The 22,801-nt window shown below is 45.4% G+C and overlaps 1 protein-coding gene across 5 annotated transcripts in view; it reads left to right on the top strand.

Moving 5' to 3' along the window:
• LOC140454472 (spectrin beta chain, non-erythrocytic 1-like) overlaps positions 1 to 22,801 on the top strand; it is a 274,811-nt gene that overhangs the window by 155,881 nt on the left and 96,129 nt on the right. For all 5 annotated transcript variants that reach the window (XM_072549239.1, XM_072549238.1, XM_072549237.1 and 2 more), the window contains one exon: positions 11,310 to 11,456. In XM_072549239.1, the coding sequence (XP_072405340.1) occupies positions 11,310 to 11,456 (147 nt within the window). The remainder of the gene's footprint in view (positions 1 to 11,309; positions 11,457 to 22,801) is intronic.

Raw genomic sequence — 22,801 nt, forward strand, 5'->3', positions numbered from 1 at the left:
CAGAAGTGAGTCAAACAGTCAGGGCAGGCAGGGACAAGGTAGGACTAATAAATTAAACTGCATTTATTTCAATGCAAGGGGCCTAACAGGGAAGGCAGATGAACTCAGGGCATGGTTAGAAACATGGGACTGGGATATCATAGCAATTACGGAAACATGGCTCAGGGATGGGCAGGACTGGCAGCTTAATGTCCCAGGATACAAGTGCTACAGGAAGGATAGAAAGGGAGGCAAGAGAGGAGGGAGAGTAGCATTTTTGATAAGGGATAGCATTACAGCTGTGCTGAGGGAGGATATTCCTGGAAATACATCCAGGGATGTTATTTGGGTGGAACTGAGAAATAAAAAAGGGATGATCACCTTATTGGGATTGTATTATAGACCCCCCCCCAATAGTCAGAGGGAAATTGAGAAACAAACTTGTAAGGAGATCTCAGCTATCTGTAAGAATAATAGGGTGGTGATGGTAGGGAATTTTAACTTTCCAAACATCAACAGGGACTGCCATAGTGTTAAAGGTTTAGATGGAGAGGAATTTCTTAAGTGTGTACAAGACAATTTCCTGATTCAGTATGTGGATGTACCTACGAGAGAAGGTGCAAAACTTGACCTACTCTTGGGAAATAAGGCTGGGCAGGTGACTGAGGGGTCAGTGGGGGAGCACTTTGGGGCCAGCGACCATAATTCTATTAGATTTAAAATAATGATGGAAAAGGATAGACCAGATCTAAAAGTTGAAGTTCTAAATTGGAGAAAGGCCAATTTTGACGGTATTAGGCAAGAACTTTCGAAAGCTGATTGGAGGCAGATGTTCGGAGGTAAAGGGATGGCTGGAAAATGGGAAGCCTTCAGAAATGAGATAACAAGAATCCAGAGAAAGTATATTCCTGTCAGGGTGAAAGGGAGGCTGGTTGGTATAGGGAATGCTGGATGGCTAAAGAAATTGAGGGTTTGGTTAAGAAAAAGAAGGAAGCATATGTCAGGTATAGACAGGATAGATCGAGTGAATCCTTAGAAAAGTAGGAGTATACTTAAGAGGGAAATCAGGAGGGCAAAACGGGGACATGAGATAGCGTTGGCAAATAGAATTAAGGAGAATCCAAAGGGTTTTTACAAATATATTAAGGACAAAAGGGTAACTAGGGAGAGAATAGAGCCCCTCAAAGATCAGCAAGGCAGCCTTTATGTGGAGCCACAGAAAATGGGGGAGATATTAAATGAATATTTTGCATCAGTATTTACTGTGGAAAAAGATATGGAAGTTACAGACTGTAGGGAAATAGATGGTGACATCTTGCAAAATGTCCATATTACAGAGGAGGAAGTGCTGGATGTCTTGAAACGGTTAAAGGTGGATAAATCCCCAGGATCTGATCAGGTGTACCCGAGAACTCTGTGGGAAGCTAGAGAAGTGATTGCTGGGCCTCTTGCTGAGATATTTGTATCATCAATTGTCACAGGTGAGGTGCCGGGAGATTGGAGGTTGGCAAACGTGGTGCACCTGTTTAAGAAGGGTGGTAAAGACAAGTCAGGGAACTATAGACCAGTGAGCTTGACCTTGGTGATGGGCAAGTTGTTGGAGGGAATCCTAAGGGACAGGATGTACGTGTATTTGGAAAGGCAAGGACTTATGAGGGATAGTCAACATGTCTTTGTGCGTGGGAAATCATGTCTCACAAACTTGATTGAGTTTTTTGAAGTAACAAAGAAGATTGATGAGGGCAGAGTGGTAGATGTGATCTATATGGACTTCAGTAAGGCGTTCGACAAGGTTCCCCATGGGAGACTGATTAGCAAGGTTAGATATCATGGAATACAGGGAGAGCTAGCCATTTGGATACAGAACTGGCTCAAAGGTAGAAGACAGAGGGTGGTGGTGGAGGGTTGTTTTTCAGACTGGAGGCCTGTGACCAGTGGAGTGCCACAAGGATCGGTGCTGGGCCCTCTACTTTTTGTCATTTACATAAATGATTTGGATGCGAGCATAAAAGGTACAGTTAGTAAGTTTGCAGATGGCACCAAAATTGGAGGTGTAGTGGACAGCGAAGAGGGTTACCTCAGATTACAGCAGGATCTGGACCAGATGGGCCAATGGGCTGAGAAGTGGCAGATGGAGTTTAATTTAGATAAATGCAAGGTGCTGCATTTTGGGAAAGCAAATCTTAGCAGGACTTATACACTTAATGGTAAGGTCCTAGGGAGTGTTGGTGAACAAAGAGACCTTGGAGTGCAGGTTCATAGCTCCTTGAAAGTGGAGTCGCAGGTAGATAGGATAGTGAAGAAGGTGTTTGGTATGCTTTCCTTTATTGGTCAGAGTATCGAGTACAGGAGTTAGGAGGTCATATTGCAGCTGTACAGGAAATTGGTTAGGCCACTGTTGGAATATTACGTGCAATTTTGGTCTCCTTCCTATTGGAAAGATGTTGTGAAACTTGAAAGGGATCAGAAAAGATTGACAGGGATGTTGCCAGGTTTGGAGGATCTGAGCTACAGGGAGAGGCTGAACAGGCTGGGGCTGTTTTCCCTGGAGCGTCGGAGGATAGGATAAATAGACAAAGTCTTTTCCCTGGGGTGGGGAGTCCAGAACTAGAGGGTATAGGTTTAGGGTGAGAGGGGAAAGATATAAAAGAGACCTAAGGGGCAACCTTTTCACACAGAGGGTGGTACGTGTATGGAATGAGCTGCCAGAGGATGTGGTGGAGGCTGGTATAATTGCAACATTCAAAAGGCATTTGGATGGGTATATGAATAGGAAGGGTTTGGAGGGATATGGGCTGGGTGCTGGCAGGTGGGACTAGATTGGGTTGGGATATCTGGTTTACATGGATGGGTTGGACCGAAGGGTCTGTTTCCATGCTGTACATCTCTATGACTCTATGACTCTCTCTCTCTCTCTATATATATATATATATTACTAATGACAGAAGTTCCAGCACTGATCCTTGCAGAACACCTTTGGTCATAGACCTCAAGTCAGAAAAACACCCCTCCATAATTACTCTCTGTCTTCTGTGACTAAGCCAACTTTGTATCCAACTTACCTGCTCACTGTACATCCCAAGTGAATTAATCTTCGGAACCAACTTCCCATGAGGAACCTTGTCAAATGCTTTAGTAAAGTCCATGTAGATAGAATGCTCTGCCCTACACTATCCTTATCGATCGTCTTCATCACTTACTCTTCCTCAAAATTCAACCAAATTTGAGAGACAGGACATCCCCCACAGAAAGCCACGCTGACTATCCCTAATAAATCGTGCTTTATCCAAGTGAGTAAACCCTGTCCCTAAGAATGTTCTAAATTAATTTCTCTGCCACTGATATATGGCTCACTGGACAGTAATATCTCAGATTATCTATCTGTGTGGGTTTTCTCTGGGTGCTCCAGTTTCCTCCCGCAGTCCCGAGATGCGCAGGTTAGGCGGATTGGCCATGGGAAATTATCCATAATATCCAGCGGTGCGCAAACTAGGTGGACTGGTCATGGGAAATGTAGGGTTACAGGGATAGGGAAGGGGGTAGGATGCTCTGCAGAGGGTCAGTGTGGACTCGATGGGCTGAATGGCCTGCTTCCACACCGCAGGGATTCTATGATTCTAACACGAAGGAGGGTATTGTCAACGTGAAGGCAGGAGTTCTATTCCACAAGGACTGTGTGGGTCACTCTTACTGATACTGTCATGAGCAGGTGCATCTGCTGACAGCAGATTGGTAAGGATAAGGTCAAGTATGTTTTTCCCTCCTGTTGACTCCCTGCCGCAGACTCAATCCAGCAGCTATGTCCTTTGGGACGATCCAGCTTGATCAGTGGTGCTGCTGCTGAGCTTGTCTTTGGTGATGGAGATTGGAGTCCCTCAGCCAGAGTACATGCTGTGCCTTTGTCACCCCCGCAACGTTACCCAAATTTTATTCAACATGGAGCAGCACTGATTTGTCAGCTGAGGAGCTGAGGCAACTGGCAATCAGCCAGAGGTTTCCTTGCCCATGTTTGCCTGAATGACATGAGACTTCATGGGGTCTGGAGTCAATATTGAGGACTCCAAATGCAGACTGTATACCACTGTGCCACCACCTCTGCTGGGTGTGTCCTGCCCGTGGGACAGGACATAACCTAGGGACAGTGATGGCGGTGTCCATAATGTATGATATCGTGAGTATGACTGTATCAGGCTGTTACTCGATTAGTCTTTGAGACAGCTCTTCCAGTTTAGCATAGGTCCCCAGAAGTTGGTCTGAGTATTTTGCAGGTTTGGATGAGCTGTATTTACTATTGTCATTCCTGATATCTAAATTGGTGCAGGTATTTAATCTCATTCCTTGTAGCAGTTACATATAACCAGACCATTCCAGAAGGCAGTTAAGAGTCAGTCATATAGCAGTGGGTGTGGAGTCACATTGGGTCCACACTAGGTAAGAATGGCAGATCTCCTTTCCTGATGGACTTTAGTGACCCAGACGGTATTTTACAACAATGATAACATGGTCACCTCTGGATTAGTTTGTAATTCTATATTTTATTGAATTCCTTCTGCAAAATCTGCCAGGACGTTAGCCTGGGGCTCTGGAACAAATCTCTCTTTTGTCATACTGATGGAAGTAAAGACTTTCAGATCCCCAGGCCTGAATGGTTTTTATCCCATGGCGTTAAAGAAACTAGGTGAGATTGTTTCAAATGCCCTGACTGGGACCTTATGACATTTTCTTAGATTATGGAGACATTTGGACAATTGTGCATATTACATTGCAATTCAAGAAAAGGCTGGTGAGAACCCAGGGAATTACAGACCATTCAGCCTGATCCCTGCAGCTGGGAAATGACTAGAGTCTATAGTTAAGTTCAGGATGACTGAAGTTTTTCAGCTGGTCAGAGAGAGTCAACATGGATTTGGAACATGCCTGATGAATTTGATCTTTCTCTGTAGAGATGACTGTACTGGTGGACAAGGGGATAACCATAGGCATTATATTTATGGACTTCCAGTGAGCTCTTGGTAAAGACCCTTGTAAGTGACTGCTTTCTAAAGCAGAAGCTCATGGAGGAGAGGGTCTTATTGACCTGCTTAGGACATTAACTGTGTCACGAGATACAGGAGAGTGGAGAATAATGGGCAGGTTAATTGACAGGATATGACAGGTGGGATCCCTTAAGGCGCAGGGGTCCCACCCATCAACAGGTGCCACCATTTAGAGGCTGCCAGCTCACTTGACCATCACCGTCATCGGCCATGGATGCTGTCAGGGTAACATCCACCTGCCCCGGACCCCAGGCTAGATGTGAGTGATAACAAGAAGGTGAGGGGGGAGGGTGGGTTGTGGCATCAACGGGAAGAAGGTGTGACTTTCAATGGGCTCCCTTTTTCAATGTCAACCCTCCATCAGCCGCTGAGTGTTTTCAAGCTAGGAACAGTCACTGGACCCTACACTCAGCTCCCCCCTCACCAGGTTCTGTTGTCCATGTCCCCCTGCGTCCCCCCTCCCCCCCCCCATTCCCAGCACTGTTGAGACAAGACTCTGGATGATCAGTCATTGGCCTATCGGTTGACAGGGAAGGTTAAAGGTGACGAGGTCAGCACGTGTTGGCGAAACCCTTATGGGGAAAGGCCACCAGTCTCTGCTTACAGACAAGTGTCACAGCTCAACTTCTCCAGATGAACTTCGGAAACTCGTCTACACGCGCAGGATCATTTGGGGCAGGCAATGCTGCTGGGACAGTTTCTAATTTTCAATCTGTGATGGATTAGATCTCCAAAAGCCAAGGAATGAGAGGCGAGAGTGAGGTTATTGAGGGATGAAGAGCTTTTGCCCGAAAACTTGCTTTTCATGCTCCTCAGATGCTCCCTGACCTGCTGTGCTTTTCCAGCACCACTCTAATCTAACTCTGATCTCCAGCATCTGCAGTACTCACTTTTGCCACATAGATGAGCCATGTGCTTGGCGAATGGTGGGACAGGCTCAAAGGGTTAAAGCAACTATTTCTACATTTGTGTTCTTATGTTATTCCAACTTCACTACCCCCTCGATTAGATTAGATTCCCTACAGTGTGGAAACAGGCCCTTCGGCCCAACAAGTCCACACCAACCCTCTGAAGAGTAACCCACCCAGACCCATTTCCCTCTGACTAATGCACCTAACACTACGGACAATTTCCCATGGCCAATTCACCTGACCTGCACATCTTTGGACTGTGGGAGGAAACCCACACAGACACAGGGAGAGCGTGCAAACTCCACACAGTTGCCTGAGGCTGGATTTGAACCCGGGTCCTTGGCGCTGTGAGGCTGCAGTGCTAACCACTGAGCCACCGTGCCACCCCAATTCCTGCCTATAATGCATTCTCCAGCTCCTGATATCTTTAGAGCTAAATCTCGAGTACGGCTGACAAACGAAAGACTTTGTTGGAGCATTCTTTAATCTTGCACTCACCTGGATGATTCCCAAGAATACCCAACATACTGAGGAGACAACATCAATACAGTAAGAGAGAAGAGTGCTGATTGGTCGGCATTTAGACTTTGGCTAGGCATTGTCCTGGAGAATGCACCGATTAGATGATGACTGACAGTTAACCGAGCTTTGTTTAAATTTTAAACCAGGCATCTTCCGCTGATTGGCCAAGGCGTTGCTATGAGAAATTAATTGGCGATTGGCTGTCATTTAGTTGTTGAGTTGAAACAAGTACAGTGTGTGGACATGGTCCTTCTGTCTGCATAGACCAGGTCCCAGCATCTTAATACACGAAGCTTCCAGTACATACATGAGCACCACACTACGATTCTGAATGACAATCCCGGATTGGTTATCAGAGTAATTCTTTGCATGTTAACAAATTCTGTGCTACCAAATGGCATCTATATAGATCCCCTGAAACCCTCAATTAAATTGTAACTCATTATTCGCTGTCTGTTACTAAGTGGAAACCCCCCACCGAAATCATCAATTAGATTCTAGCCTGTAGTCAATCCCAGGTATCTTTTGTTCTGTATATAAATTTTATGAACCGTGATTAGATTCCAACCTGCGACCTATTTTTGGCTATTCACTAATTTGTATATAAACCAGCTAAATCCCTTGACTAGATTCCCATCTGAATCCCTCTGTTGTTTTATATATCAACAATTAATTCATGCTGCTCAATTAGATGTCAGTCTGTAACTCTTTCTTGGGGATTTGTCTTTCTACCTATAACCTTTGATTAGACTTTAGCCTGAACTCATTCTCAGATCTCCCATTATCCTGTATAAATCAGGATGAAATTCCAAAATCAAATTGCTTGTTTATTTCTCACTGAATGAAGCTTCAGAGAGAGATGGGAATCTGTTCCATTTATGATCCTCACTAACTGTCCGACTAGAGTTCCTTCAGTAACTCATTCACAAGTAAACCCCCCAACTATTCCTTGCAGTCTGTAATTCATCAGTGTTAGTTTTGTTGTTAGAATCATAGAATCCGTCCAGTTCAGAAACCTGCCATTCGGCCCACTGAGTCCACACTGGCCCTCCCAAAGCTAACCCACCCAGTCTGCACATCCCTGGGCACTATGGGTATTTTCCCATGGCCAATCCACCCTCACCTGCACATCTTTGGATTGTGGGAGGAAACCAGAGCACCCGGAGGAAACCCACACAGACACGGGGAGAACGTGTAAACTCCACACAAACAGTCACCCAAGAGTGGAATCGAACCTGGGGTTCTTGGTGCTGTGAGGCAGCAATGCTAACCACTGAGATCTGTGCCAGCCATGTTCTGTATATAAATTCCTGAACCCCTTGCTTTGATTATACTTTGTATCTCGCTCCCTCGGTGTCTTTTGAAGTCCTTGATTAGATTCCAGCCTCTCTTTTTTCCATGTTTTTGTGCTTCTCCCTTAAATTCCCTGGGTTAGGTCCCGGCCTGGATCTCAACCCCAGCTGCCTGTTGGTTAGTGAATAACTGTCTGTGTGCTTTCCCTTTTGTATGCTGCCTGTTGTGTTCTGCTTCCAATATCCAGCAGGAGAAACTGGGCTTGTTTTACTGCTCTCTGTCAGTCAGAACAATAAGCTTACCAAGATGGTTTGCCAGGCTAGTTGCCAGGAAGTGTGTTGCTGGGAAGTGTTGTGTGGTAGCCAGGCTATGATTAATGGTGACTGGCAGCGTTTCGAAGATGTGTTCAGTTGCTGCGAACAAGGCTTGCTCAGTGATTGCTGGGGACATGTACAGCCATTGTTGGGATGGTGTTAGCAGATACTGGGATGGAAATTTAGTTAAATAGAAACATGGAAGAAGCCATTTAGCCCCTCAATCATGTTCCGCCATTTAATGAGTCAGTAGCCAACCTCTGAACTAACTCCACTTTGCTGTAGAGGTGCCGCAGTTGGACTGGGATGGGCAAAGTTAAAAATCACACAACACCAGGTTATAGTCCAACAGGTTTATATGGAAGCACTAGCTTTCTGAGCACTGCTCCTTCATCAGGTAGCTAGTGGAGCAGGATCATCGGACACAGAATCTATAGGAAAAGATCATAGTGTTATATAACTGATGCGATATATTGAACAAACCTAGATTGCTGTTAAGTCTTTCATCTTTTAGAATGGGTTGCAGGTTTCGCTTCATTAATATGCAAATCCTAGAACTTCTTTCAAGTCACATTCCTGAGATAATTTAACTTACGTTTTGTATTTTAAAAAAGTGACATCTCAGCTCAGACAATGCAGACTCTAACCTCACACCTTTAATACTTTGTTTGAGCTGAGATGTCACCTTTTTTTGGTAAAACCTTAAATTATCTTGAGATTGTGACTTGAAAGAAACTCTGGGATTTACATGTTAATGAATCGAAACCTGCAACCCCATTCTAAAAGCTCAAAGACTTAACAGCAATCTAGGTTTGTTCAATATATTGCATCAGTTGTATGACACTATGATCTTTTGCAATAAATTCAGTGTCCTTTGATCCTACTTCACCAGATATCTGGCAAAGCAGTGGTGCTCTGAAAGCTTGTATTTCCAAATAAACTTGTTGGACTATAACCTTGTGTTGTGTGATTTTTAACTTCATTTTAACCACTGTTACTTCATTTTCCTTAATCCTTTGTTTGATAGAAATATGAATGCCAGAATTAATTGATCTCACCTTGACTGCTATTTGAGAGGGTTCCAAATTTCCGACACCCTCTGTATGTTTTGAAGTGTTCCCTAGTTCTACTCCTGAAAGGTCTGACTGTGGTTTTTACTGTTTGTTCCTTTGTCCTATACTCCCCGATCAGCAACAATAGATTCACTCGATCTGCCCTGTTGTCTTCCTTCATATTTTCAAAACATCAATTAACTCATCCCTTACCTTGCTAAACTCCAGGCTGTACCACCAGAGTATTTTAACCCTCAGAGTGCAGGCATAGTTCTGGTAAATCTGCCCTGCACTCTCTGCAAGGCCAGTGGTTGATGCAGTGTTCTGAAGTACTCACAGTACTTCAGGGGTGGTCTAACTGTGCAGCTATATTCAGATTCCAACTCCTGTGTATTCCAGTCCTGCATCTAGAAAGGCCCATATTCCGTTCATCCTTTTTTTGACTCTTCACGTACCTGCCTTATGACCTCTCTTAGTGATTCACAAATCTGCATCAGGGATGTTTATGGGAATGAGCTCAGTGCTTGCAGGGATGTGTTAATTGGTTGCTGAGCTTATTCCTGGAAGGTGAGCGGTGGTTGCAGGGATACGTTCAGAGGTTACCATGATTGGTTTGGTGGTTGCCAGGTTAGTTTCTGGAATGTGTTCATCGGTTGCCATGATGGATTTGGTGGTTGCTGGGCTGTTTGCTCGGATGCGTTCAGGGTTGCTGGGATGTGTTCATTGGTTACCAGAATGGGTTTGGTGGTTGCCGGGATGGTGTCCGGGATGTGTTCAGTAATTGGTTATTGGGAGACTGGTTGGCGAGATGATTCAGTGGTTGCCAGGGCACGTTCATTGGTAGCCAGGATGTATTCATTGGCTGCTGGGCTGGTTGCTAGGTTGAGGGCAGTGTTTGCCAGTTTGTTGCTGGAATATGTTCAGAGGTTACCAGGATGAGTTCAGAGGTTGCCAGGTGGTTACCAGGATGAGCGAATGGTTGTTAGGATGAGTTAGTGGTTGCTGAGCTGGTTGCCAGGCTGAGTTTGATGGTTGTTGATTTGGTTTAGTGGTTTCCAGGCTGAATACTAGGATGAGTTCAGAGGTTAGGCAAAAATGAGGACTGCTGACGCTGCAGATCAGAGTCGAGATTAGAGTGGTGCTGGAAAAGCACAGCAGGTCAGGCAGCATCCGAGGAGCAGGAAAATTGATGTTTTGGGCATAGGCCATTCCTGATGAAGGGCTTTTGTCCGAAACGTCGAGTTTCTTGCTCCTCGGATGCTGCCTGACCTGCTGTGCTTTTCCAGCACCACTCTAATCTAGACTGAGTTCAGAGGTCCCAGGGATGAGTTCAGAGGTCACTGGAATGAGTTCATAGGTCACCAGGATGAGTTCAGAGGTTGCCAGGTGGTTGTCTGGATAAGTTCAGAGGTTGTCAGGTGGTTGCCAGGATGTATTCAGAGGTCGCTGGAGTGAGTTCAGAGGTCGCCGGGATGTGTTCAGCGGTCGCTGGAACGATCCCAGAGGTCACTGGGATGAGTTCAGGTGTTGCCAGGTGGTTGCCGGGATAAGTTCAGAGGTTGCCAGGTGTTTGCAAGGATGAATTCAGAGGTTGCCGGGTTGGTAGCCGGTAGCCGATACAATTTCCGACGTTGCCAGGAGGTATTGGGTGCTGAGCCGGCTTGTCTCGGTGCTGTGATTGACTTGCTGTGTGAAGTGTGTCAGTGCCTCTTGTATAATGTTGCTTCTGAAAGCTGGTGCTCCCTTCCCAGTTCCCCCCCCCCTCCCCCCACCTCGCTCAGGCTGTTGCTGCTGCTTCATGCTGCTGTGACAAATCCTGCCTGACTCTCCCTCACAGTGAGGCATTCTCCGATTAAAACCCCTTGCTTCTAACTGCTCGGGTTTGAAAAGATGCCATTCTCTGTGTAACCTGGAGCCTGAGCTAGTGCCTGTTCAGTTCTTGGATCCAGCTGGTGCTGTTCAAGCTGGTTGCAGTGCAGTGCCTCGTGACGTGTGTGTGTGAGTGTGTGTGTGTGTTTGTGTGTGTGAGAGAGAGAGAGAGAGAGTAGGATGTAGGTACACTGCAGCATTCCACATTCACTGAATGTGCTGAGGTCAGACAAGGAGATGGGAGAGTGGGACTGCAGCACTCTCAATCCAGGATGTGTTGGAGGAGGAGCAGGGGGAGCTGAATGATCTCAGAGTCTCCTCTCTTACTTGCAGTTGGGCGACTGGATTAATGAGAAGATGCTGACAGTCCGGACCACGTCACACGACGATGTTCAGAAGCTGCACAAAAAATGGCTGAAGCACCAGGCGTTTATGGCAGAACTGGCGTTGAACCGGGAATGGCTGGCTAAGATTGAGAAGGTAAGGGAGTGTGGGGGTGACGGTGGGGGAATAAGGAGAATGTGTGACCGAGACTGAGAGGTTGTCTCCCGCGGGAAGCCCAACTCGATTATCCCTGCTTTATTTTTATAAAATGTTCTGCTCGAATTTTCTGTAACGATTTCATTCTAAGTGACTCAAAACATCAACATAAATTCAGGGAGGCTGAGATATCAGGCAGTCTGGGTTATCGGGAAAGCATCTTAAGTTATTTGGGTCAATGGGTTATCTGGGGGTCCTGGGTTACCTGGAGGGTTACAGGTTATCCAGAGGTGCATGTTATTTAGGGGCCTTTGATTATTTGGAGGTGGAGGCTGGGTATTTGGGGGGTGGAGGCTGGGTATTTGGGGGGTGGAGGCTGGGTATTTGGGGGGTGGAGGCTGGGTATTTCGGAAGTGGAGGCTGGGTGTTTGGGGAGTGGAGGCTGGGTATTTGGGGAGTGGAGGCTGGGTATTTGGGGGTGGAGGCTGGATATTTGGGGGTGGAGGCTGGGTATTTGGGGGTGCAGAATTATTTGGGGAGAGAGTTATTTGGGGGGTGGGTTACTTGGGTGGAGTGGGCTATTTGAGGGGAGTGGGTTATTTGGGGGTTGGGTTATTTGGGGGGAGTTGGGGGAGTGGGTTATTTGGGGGGAGTGGGTTATTTGGGGGGAGTGGGAGATTTGGGGTGTGGATTATTTGGGGGGTGGGTTATTTGGGGGTTGGGTTATTTGGGGGGGTTGGGGGAGTGGGCTATTTGGGAGTTGGGTTATTTGGGGGTTGGGTTATTTGGGGGGGTTGGGGGAGTGGGCTATTTGGGGGGACTGGGTTATTTGGGGGGAGTGGGTTATTGGGGGAAGTGGGTTATTGGGGGGAGTGGGCTATTGGGGGGAGTGGGCTATTGGGGGGGAATTGGCTATTTGGAGGGTTGGTTATTTGGGGGGTGAGTTATTTGGGGGGGTGAGTTACTTGAGGGGAGTGGGTTATTTGGGGGTTTGGGTTATTTGGGGGGGGGCACTATCTGGGGGTGGACCAGGGTTATTTAGGGTACTGTGTTCGTTTGAAAGTCCTGGATTAGTTTGGGGTTTGAGGTTATTTGCAGGTGTTGTCAGTATCTGCGGTTGCACACATCATCGTTTCATGTTAGTATTGCCGTTTATGAAACTGTATCACTCTGTGAAGTATTTGTAAAGGATTTAAGATGTGAAAGGGTTGGTTTTAGAAGGTTCTTGACTGGCTCTGGTTGTGTAAGTAGGTCAGTGTTGTGTTGTATGAAATAAATAATATGGCAGTGGGCCTATATGATACACTTGCATCCTAATTCAAGGATGGCTTCAGGATGATCAAATTTATAATGTAATGTGCTGGGCTGGACTGAAATATGCAAGGTACAATATATAATACCATGTATAACGTAGGTGTAAGGTGGAATATGTACTGTATATATACTATCATTGACTGGTTTGTATATGTTATTTATGTTGCATGGAAGCAAATGTTAGCATGTAATGCGTATATAATATGTAGGTTACTACTGACAGGACGGATCTAAGTTCCAATGATACAGGTGTTGGTGGCTGGCCAGCATTTATTGCCTGTTCCTAATTGCCCTTGAGAAGTTAGTGGTGAGCTGCCATCTTGAACTGCTGCAGTCTACATTCTGTAGGTAGACCCACAATTCCCTGAAGGAGGGAATTCCAGGTTTTTAACCCAGTGACAGTGAAGGAATGGTGGTATATTTCCAAGTCAGGATGTGAGTGGTTTGGATTGGAGCTTGCAGGGGGTAGTGTTCCCATGTATCTGTTGCCCTTGTTCTCCTCAATGGAAGTGGTTGTGAGTTTGGAAGATGCTGCCTCAGCATCTTTGGTGAATTTCTGCAGTGCAGCTTGTAGATAAATGGAGATTAGATTAGATTAGATTACTTTCAGTGTGGAAACAGGCCCTTCGGCCCAACAAGTCCACATCGCCCCGCCGAAGCGCAACCCACCCATACCCCTACATTTACCCCTTACCTAACACTACGGGCAATTTAGCATGGCCAATTCACCTGACCTGCACATCTTTGGACTGTGGGAGGAAACCAGAGCACCCGGAGGAAACCCACGCAGACACGGGGAGAACGTGCAAACTCCACACAGTTAGTCACCTGAGGCGGGAATTGAACCCGGATCTCTGGCACTGTGAGGCAGCAGTGCTAACCACTGTGCCACCGTGCCGCCCACGGTGGGAGGTGTATGATGGAGACTATGCTGAGGAACTCCTGCAGAGATGTTCTGGAGCTGAGATAACTGACTGCCAACAACCACAACCATCTTCCTATGTGCCCAGGTATGACTCGAATCTGTGGAGAGTTTGTCCCTGGTACCCATTGATTCCAGTTTTGCTCAGACTCTGTTGGATGTGACACTCAATCAGATGTGGCCTTGATGTCACTATCACCTCACCCTCTGGAATTCAGCTCTTTTGTCCATGTTTGTACCAAGGGTGGAATGAGGTCGGCAGCTGAGTGGCCCTGGCAGAACCCAAACTGGGCGTCACTCAGCAGGTTATTGCTGAGTAGGTGCTGCTTAGTAGCATTGTTGATGACCCCTGCCATCACTTTATTGATGAACGAGAGTCGACTGATGGGGCAGTCATTGGCTGGGTTGGATTTATCCTGCTTTTTATGTATGCGACATAACTGGGCGATTTTTCCACACTGTCGAGTCGATGTCAATATTGTAACTGTGCTGGAACAGCTTGGCTAGGGGAGCTGGGGGAGGCCGAGATGGATCATCCACTCAGCCTTCTCTTGTGCGCTGACATGCTGGGCTCTTCCATCATTGAGGATGGGGATATTTGTACCTCTTCCAGTAAGTTGCTTAATTGTCCACCATTATTCACAACTGGATGTAAGCAGGACTGCAGAGTTTAGATCTGTTCCGTTGGTTGTGGGATCTCTTAGCTCTGTCTATCACATGCTGTTTATGTTCTTTGGCATGCAAGTAGCCTCGGGCAACTGTTTTTGTGGAGTTTGCACATTCTCCCTGTGTCTGCGTGGATTTGCTCCGGGTGCTCCGGTTTCCCCCCACAGTCCAAAGATGTGCAGGTCGGGTGAATTGGCCAGGCTAAATTGCCTGTAGTGTTCGGTGGATAAGTCAGGGGTAAATATAGGGGGATGGGTTTCTCTTCGGAGGGTCGGTGTGGACTTGTTGGGCCGAAGGGCCTGTTTCCACACTGTAGGTAATCTAATCTAATCTAGTCCTGTTTTGTAGCTCCACTAGGTTGAGGCCTCATCTTTAGGTATGTTTGATGCTGCTCCTGCACTTTCCCTTGAACCAAGGTCGATCCCCTGGCTTGATGGTGATGGTTGAGTGGGGGATTTGTGGGGCCATGAGGTCGCAGATTGTGCTGGAGTATAGTACTGCTGCTGTTGATGGCCCACAGCGCCTCCTGGACGCCCAGTCTTGAGTTGCTAGATCTGTTCGAAGTCTGTCCTATTTAGCACGGTGACAGTGCCACGCAACAGGATGGAGGTTATTCTCAATGTGAAGGCGGGAGTTTGTCTCCACAAGGACTGTGCGGTGGTCACTCTTACTGATACTGTCATGGACAGATCCACTTGTCCACTTGGCAGATTGGTCAGGATGAGGTCAAGTATGTTTTTCCTCTTATTGCTTCCCTCACCCCCTGCCACAGACTTAGTCTAGCAGCTATGCCCTTCAGGACCTGGCCAACTCCATCAGTAATGCTGCTGCCGAGCCACTCTTGATGGTGGACCTTGAAATCCCCCTCCCAGAGTATAGTTTGCACCCTTGACACCCTCAGTGCTTCCTCTAGGCGTTGTTCAACATGGAAGAGATTTGATTCATTAGCTGCAGGAGGGTGGTACGCGTTAATAAGCAGGAGGTTTCCATGCCCATGTATAGGACTATGTGCTAAAACTGTGAGATTTTCTGGGATCCAGAGTCAATGTTGCGGACTCCCAGGGCAACTCCCTCCCAACTGTACACCGCTGTGCAGCAAGCCAGGAACACAGGGATGGTGATGGTGGTGTCTGGGACTGTGTCAGGATGTTGCTTGGCTAGTCTGTGAGACGGCTCTCCCAATTTTGGCGCAAACCCTCAGATGTTAGTAAGGAGGGGTTTGTCAGGGCTGTTTCTACTGTTGCCTTTACCAGCGCCTAGGCTGATGCCAAGTCTTCAATCTGGTTTCATTTCTTTACTCAGACTTTGAAGCGGTTGGTACAACTGAGTGGCTTGCTAGGCCATTTTACAGGGAGGTTGGGGGTCAACTACATTGCTGTGGTCTGGAGTCACGTGTAGGCTAGACCAGGTGGGGAAAGCTGGATTTCCTTCCCTGAAGGGTATTAGTGAGCCAGATGGTTTTTTTTCCCCAACAATGATTTCACAGTCACCGATCGATTCTTAATTCCAGATTTTCTTTGTTGAATTCAGATTCTACATCCGCAATAGTAGGATTGGAACCGGGATCCCTGGAACATTAAGCTACGTTTCTTGAGTAATAGTCTAACAGTAACACCACTAGGCCTTTCATAGAACATAGAACGTTACAGCACAGTACAGGCCCTTCGGCCCTTGATGTTGCGCCGACCTGTCATACCAATCTGAAGCCCATCAAACCTATACTATTCCATGTACGTCCATATGCCTGTCCAATGATGACTTAAATGCACTTAAACTTGGCAAATCTACTACCGTTGCAGACAAAGCATTCCATATCCTTACTACTCTCAGCTCCCCCATAAGTAAAATCAAACAACTCTTGCCTTTGTCGTCGGCTGGAGATCTCTTGTTAATTTCACAATGACTCAACTGTAGTCAGTGGGGTTACACAGGTGACTATGGCAGCTAACCTGCACACAGCAAGATCCCACAAAAGGAAACGAGGTGAACAAAACATGATTTGATGTTGTTGGTTGAGAGATAAACATTGACAGGAAAGCAGGGAGAGCTTGCCTGTGCAATTTCAAAATCGTGGCATGGAACTTTTGCTTCCAGTCATGAGAGGACAGATTAATGTTTAATGAAAAGCAGCACTTCTGAGAGAACGGCACTCCCTCAGCGCTGACCCTCTGGCAGTGCAGCGCTCCCTCAGCACTGACTTCCCAGCATTATAGCACTCCCTCAGTACTGACCCTCAGACAGTGCTGCACTCCCTCAGCACTGACACTCAGACAGTACAACAATCCCTCAGTATTAACCAACAGTACAATACTCCCTCAGTAGTTACTCTCTAATAGTGCAGCACTCCCTCAGTACTTTTTTTTGGATTAGTGGTGCTGGAAGAGCATTCCTGATGAAGGGCTTTTGCCCGAAATGTCGATTTTGCTGCTCCTCAGATGCTGCCTGAACTGCTGTGCTCTTCCAGCACCACTAATCCAAAATCTGGTTTCCAGCATCTGCAGTCATTATTTTTACCTACTCCCTCAGTACTGACCCTCTGATGGTGCAACACTCCCTCAGCGCTGACCCTCAGACTCAGCATGGACTCAGCACTGACTCTAAGACAGTACAACAGTCCCTTAGTGCTGACCCTCAGACAGTGCAGCACCCGCTCAGTGCTGACCCTCAGACAGTACAGCTCTCCCTCAGTGTTGATTTTCCAATAAATGGCACTCCTTCAGTACTGACCCTACAACAGTGCAGTGTTCCCTCAAAACTAACTCTAAGATAGTGTAGCACTCCCTCAGCACTTACCCTCCAAACAGTACAACACTCTCTCAGCATTGACCCTCTGACAGTACAACACTTGCACCTTTTTGATGGAAATCTGCCATTCTTACCTTGTCTGCTCTACATGTGACTCTAGACCCATAATATTGCATTTAAGATAACGATAGAGGGGCAATAAATAACTGATCTATCCAACAATACCCACATCCCAGAATGATAAACAAAACACCCGTAGAGAGTACCAGTACAGGCTGGTGACTGCTTTTTACAGGCCAGAGGCTTTTTCATTGTAGCCAGGAATTAGGGATGATGATTATTAACAGGAGATATTGTATGGATCAGTGCTGACCCTGAAACTGTCTGTTATTTCAAGGCGGTATTGTTTATAAAAAAAGGCAGTCATGTTCAATACTGTGGGAGTGGTATACCCAAGCCTCCTGCAGGGGCCACAGTTCCAAACAAGGCAAAGGACAAATGACTCTCTACAGCCTATTCCATAACATTGAGTGGTAAGTCATTCCCAACCCTTCTTGTAAAATAGGTGTAACTTAGAGTCATAGAGTCATACAGAATGGAAACAGATCCTTAGTCCAACCAGTCCATGCTGACCCTTTTCCAAAATTAACTAGTCCTACCTGCCTGCAATTGGCCCATATCGCTTCAAACTATTCGTATACTTATCCAAACGTCTTTTAAATGTTATAACTGTACCCATATCCACCACTTGCTCTGGCTGTTCGTTCCCCACATGAACCACTCTCGTTGTGAAAGAAAATTGACCCTCGTGTATTTTTTAAAATCCTTCTCCTCTCACTTTAAAAATATGCCCCCTAGTCTGGAAATTCCCCACCCTAGGGAAAAGACACCTGTCGTTCATCTTATCTGTACCCCTCATTTTATAAACCTCTTGCTAATCTATTCTGTAGAGATGTTTTTCTCAGAGACTCTCATCTCCGTCGCGACTTATAGCACCGAAGTTCAGCGTCATAAAGAACGTGAGGTGTTGATTGTCTGGCTGATGCTGACTCTGCAGAAGCTTCTGGAAGGTTACTGTTTAGTTCAGTCACCCAGTTATAGCAGTCAGCTTTGCGGAGGTTTTTGATGCGTTTTACCAGCAGCTGGATACAGGTGCGTATTAAGAATAATTTTTTGCTCCACTCGTAACAGGAATTTTACAATTTATGGAGCACACAAAACTTGGAAGTATGAGTGACTCTGAGGAGAATAATGTTCAAAAAAAAAACTTCAGAAGGATGTTGACACATGGTGGAGTGGGCGGATAGGTGTTGGCAGATGACGTTCAGTATCAGAGAAGTGCGAGGTAATATACATTGATGGGAAGATCATGGACAGACTGTGTACAAAACAAAGCTTCCACCTCTATAGAGTGTACAAGGGCAGAGGGGCCTGAATATATATGCATAGAAGTCATTAAGTGTAGCTGCACATGTTGAAAGATTAATTAATAAAGCATACAGTATCCTAGGCTTTATTACTGGGACATAGAGTACGAGAACTCTAGGAGGTTATGTTGAAGTTGGACTGAGTGCGTGCACTTGCTGGATAAGAAAGTCTAAATCTTTCCTTTGTACAAACCTAACCGAGCCTAATTTAGTTTGTTGGTATTGAACTGAAATCTACAGTTTACACTCTACAGGTGCTAGCTTTCAGCAGGGTTTTTAATCAACAATTACAGTGAACGAGCAGATTAATTCAGGGACAGCTGAAACTGAATCCTCATTAAGTGACTCAAATAGTCCCTTTTGTTGGGAGTATGTAAAAATAGCCAACTTGGGGTGACTTAGCCTGTGAACACAACTTCCAGTGGAATGCTGGGGTTGAGAAGACTCAAAGAGGTCAAGGGGGTAAAGAGCAAAGGTGTTTGGGTTGCTTTTCCCTCAACAAAGTAGTTGTTTGTTCAGTATACTAGTCGAAACAAAAATGAAGGGCTTTAGTTTATGTTTCAAACTCTAATCTTTTGTTTCTTAAAAAATACCTTGTTAGGTATAAGATAGCTACAGTTGTTAAAAGAAAATGTAAGAAAGGGTAAAGAGCAAGGAAAAAAATGTGACCGAGATGGCAGGTTGTGCATTGTTTCCTCTTAAGTTTTCATGCTTCATGGATATCTGTGAAAGTGTGTGGAACCTCCCAGCACAGCCGTATATCTTAGAGGGAATGTTATTTAGTTGATAAATTGCTGCTGAAGTACATGGGTGCCGCTGGACACCAAGGCGATGCAGTCTGAACAATCTGTGGCAAGTGTTTGATCTTAATGACTGGCGTAGTGGCCTATGGCTGCTCCAGTTTCATGGCCCATATGCAAGATTCTGAAGGGACTGGATTTGGTGGATATCCAGAGGATGTTTCTTCTTGTGGGAGAGACTAAAACAAGGTGACACTGTTGTAGAACAAGGTGTTTCCCATTTAAGAGGGATGGCAATCTTTTTCTCTTAATGCGGTGTTTGCATGTGGAATTTTCTATTGTGGAAGGTCGTGGAGACTAGCTCTTTAAATTTATTAAACTCTCAGCGGTTCACATGGCTGCCTCACAGCACCAAGGACCCGGGTTCGATTCCAGCCTCGGGCGATGTCTGTGTGGAGTTTGCACATTCTCCCTGTGTGGGTTTCCTCCGGGTGCTCCAGTTTCCTCCCACAATCCAAAGATGTGCAGGTCAGGTGAATTGGCCGTGCTAAATTGCCCATAGTGTTAGGTGCATTAGTCAGAGGGAAATGGGTCTGGGTGGGTTACTCTTCAGAGGGTCGGTGTGGACTTGTTGGGCCGAAGGGCCTGTTTCCACACTGTAGGGAATCTAATCTAAACTTCAGTAAAATAATTTTTTTTTAGATAAAAGAATCAAGGATTATAAGCAGCAGGCAGGAAAGTGGAGCTGAGCCCATAGCCTGATCAGCCACGTTCTTATGGATGATGGACCAAGGGGCCAAATGGTCTCTTCCTCAAGCTTAGTCCTATATGCCATGTTCTCTGTATGTTCCTCATCCTAATGTACCTGCTTTTGTAATCAGTTTCCTCTGCCTTCTATTTATTGACCCATTTGCCAGACAGATTTCTAATCTCTCACCACCTTAGGTATCTGTTATCCTTCACTGCCATCAGGACAACAGTCCGAAGTATTCCAGCAATTCCTCAGAATGGAAGTAGCTCACTGCGGAAACCTTCCTGAGAAACCTCATTTATTTCTGTTCTGAAGCGTGCGGCCCTGATTGTCCTCAGCTGAGGACTGACCAGTGATTTTAAAGTTCCAGCCTTGCTTTTATATTCTGTACTTGCTTCTATAAATCCAAGTTACCCACTTTTTAATGCACCTTAACAAGTTTCCCTAATGCTTTTAAGCAATACATATATACAGTATATGCATTCTTTTCATCCGCACTTTGTATAATTGTACCATGTAATTTCACAGCATGTTAGTGACTGCAAGCCCATCACTTCATACCTCTCCACGTTGACGTCCAAGTGCTGTACAAACTCCCATTTCACCATCCTGTTTACAACATCCAAGAGGGAGAACGTGATGCTGGAGATCAGAGTCGAGAATGTGGTGCTGGAAAAGCACAGCAGGTCAGGCAGTATCCGAGGAGCAGGAGAATCGACGTTTCAAGCATAAGTCTGTTGAAGGGTCGATTCTCCTGCTCCTCGGATGCTGCCTGGCGTGCTGTGCTTTTCCAGCACCACACTCGACTACAACATCCAAGAGCCATCCTCATAATTTTCTGGAGCCTCATCCAAGTCAAACATAAAATTGAAAATGTCAGAGTTAAAAATCCAGGACCCTGTAAGGGACGACCAGGACATCTCCAGAGTGGAGTGAGAGAAGATGGTGCTCTTTGGCTTTTGCATTCAAGGCTTGGGTTCCAATGGGTAATAATATTTCTGAATGGGTTGACTAGGAAACCAGATTAAATAAAAAAGAAGTGATAGAAGAGCCTCCTTGTGTGGCGTGGTGGTAGTGTCCCTACCTCTGGACCGAGAGGCGTGGTTTCAAGTCCTGCCTGCTCCAAAAATGTGTAATAACACCTCTGAGTAGGTTGATTTGAAAACAAAAGATAGGTCAAACACAGTTTGTTAACTTGGAGTACATTGATTCTTAAGGGTCAGGAAAAGGCAAGAAGATCATAGAATCTTTTGGAAGCAGGCCATTTGGCCCATTGAGTTCACACTGACCCTCTGAAGAGCATCCAACCCAAATGTGCCCCCTAATTACCCTATCCCTGTAACCCTGCATTTCTCATGGCTAATCCATCTAATCCACACATCCCTGGACATGGAGTCTAATACAGTCAGGGAGTATTGGAGGGGCCATGATCTCATTGAAAGGAAAAAAAGAGTTGAGTTCCTCTCCTCCCAATTCCATGTTGCTTGAGCCTCTCCCTCTCTCCCTACCTTGCCCTCACCTTTGGTGGTCTGCATTGGCCTTGCCAGGCATTGCACATAATTTGATGAATTGGAAACGTGGGTGATTTAGGGTGATGGAGGATAATGGGTAGAAAATGCCATGGGTGATTTGGTGATAGAAAGGAAAGGAGCTGGGTTCTTCCCCAAAGGGAGTTGGCATCTGGACAGGGAAAGGATCCAGGTTGCACATAACATATATGACAACATGGACTGATATAACACATATTAAACCGTAGACTGTTGATAATTTATATTAAAGTACATACTGCACTTTCTATTTGGACTGTACAATATATAATACAATATGGATTATATATATTACAACACAGAATGTGAAGCTGGTTTATCATAACACATGATTAATGTATATTACAACAAGCATTGAGCTCCGTATAATATTACAGCACGGATTGTTGATTTTATACATTACAAGGAATAACATATATTGTAACATAGATAATGTAGATGACAGCATAAACTACTCATAATGTATATTACAGTGTAGACTGTGAATGATTATATTACTAGACAAACTGTGTAATGTATATTGCAGCAGGGCTTGTGCTCCCTATCGTATTACAACACGGACTGAATATATTACATATTACAGCAGGGATTTATTATAATAGGAATTGCAATCTGGACTGAACTGAGCATAAAATATTATAGTGTGGTTTGTGAATGACAGAACAGACTGGGAGCAGCACAAGTTACAGCATGTGCTGGGTTGTTCATAATATATGTTACTGCACAGTGGGTACATAAAATATTTGGCATGGACTGTATTTAATACATATAATGCACATTCTGCATCATATATAACAAAACGGACTTTTGTATATTGCTGTAAGTGCAGGATTGCATAGAATTAGAATTAGAATTTATTGTCATATGTATTTTATGTCATTATTACAGCATGGACTATGTCTAATATGCATTACAGCATGGGCTGTATGTAATATGTATTACTGCCAAAACTGTATGTGTTATGAACCAGGCCAGAGCAGACCCCCTCAAAATATTTTAAGAAAGTAGCCTGGACCCTAATGTTTTTCTTATTTTAAAGGTAAATGGGAAGTGCCGTGTTCCAGATGTGAAGTGACTGGTCAAACTACTCGACGTTAAGCAAAACACAACTTATTCAAACACAGCCCAGAATATCTTAAGTATTGGAAAACGTAACTGAATGATAGATACAGCACCTATTACTGATGAACTGTTCCAACACAGTAACATCCCATAAATACACCCCTTGGTAAA

Source organism: Chiloscyllium punctatum, chromosome 29 (assembly GCF_047496795.1).
Source record: "Chiloscyllium punctatum isolate Juve2018m chromosome 29, sChiPun1.3, whole genome shotgun sequence".
Taxonomy (NCBI): Eukaryota; Metazoa; Chordata; class Chondrichthyes; order Orectolobiformes; family Hemiscylliidae; genus Chiloscyllium; species Chiloscyllium punctatum.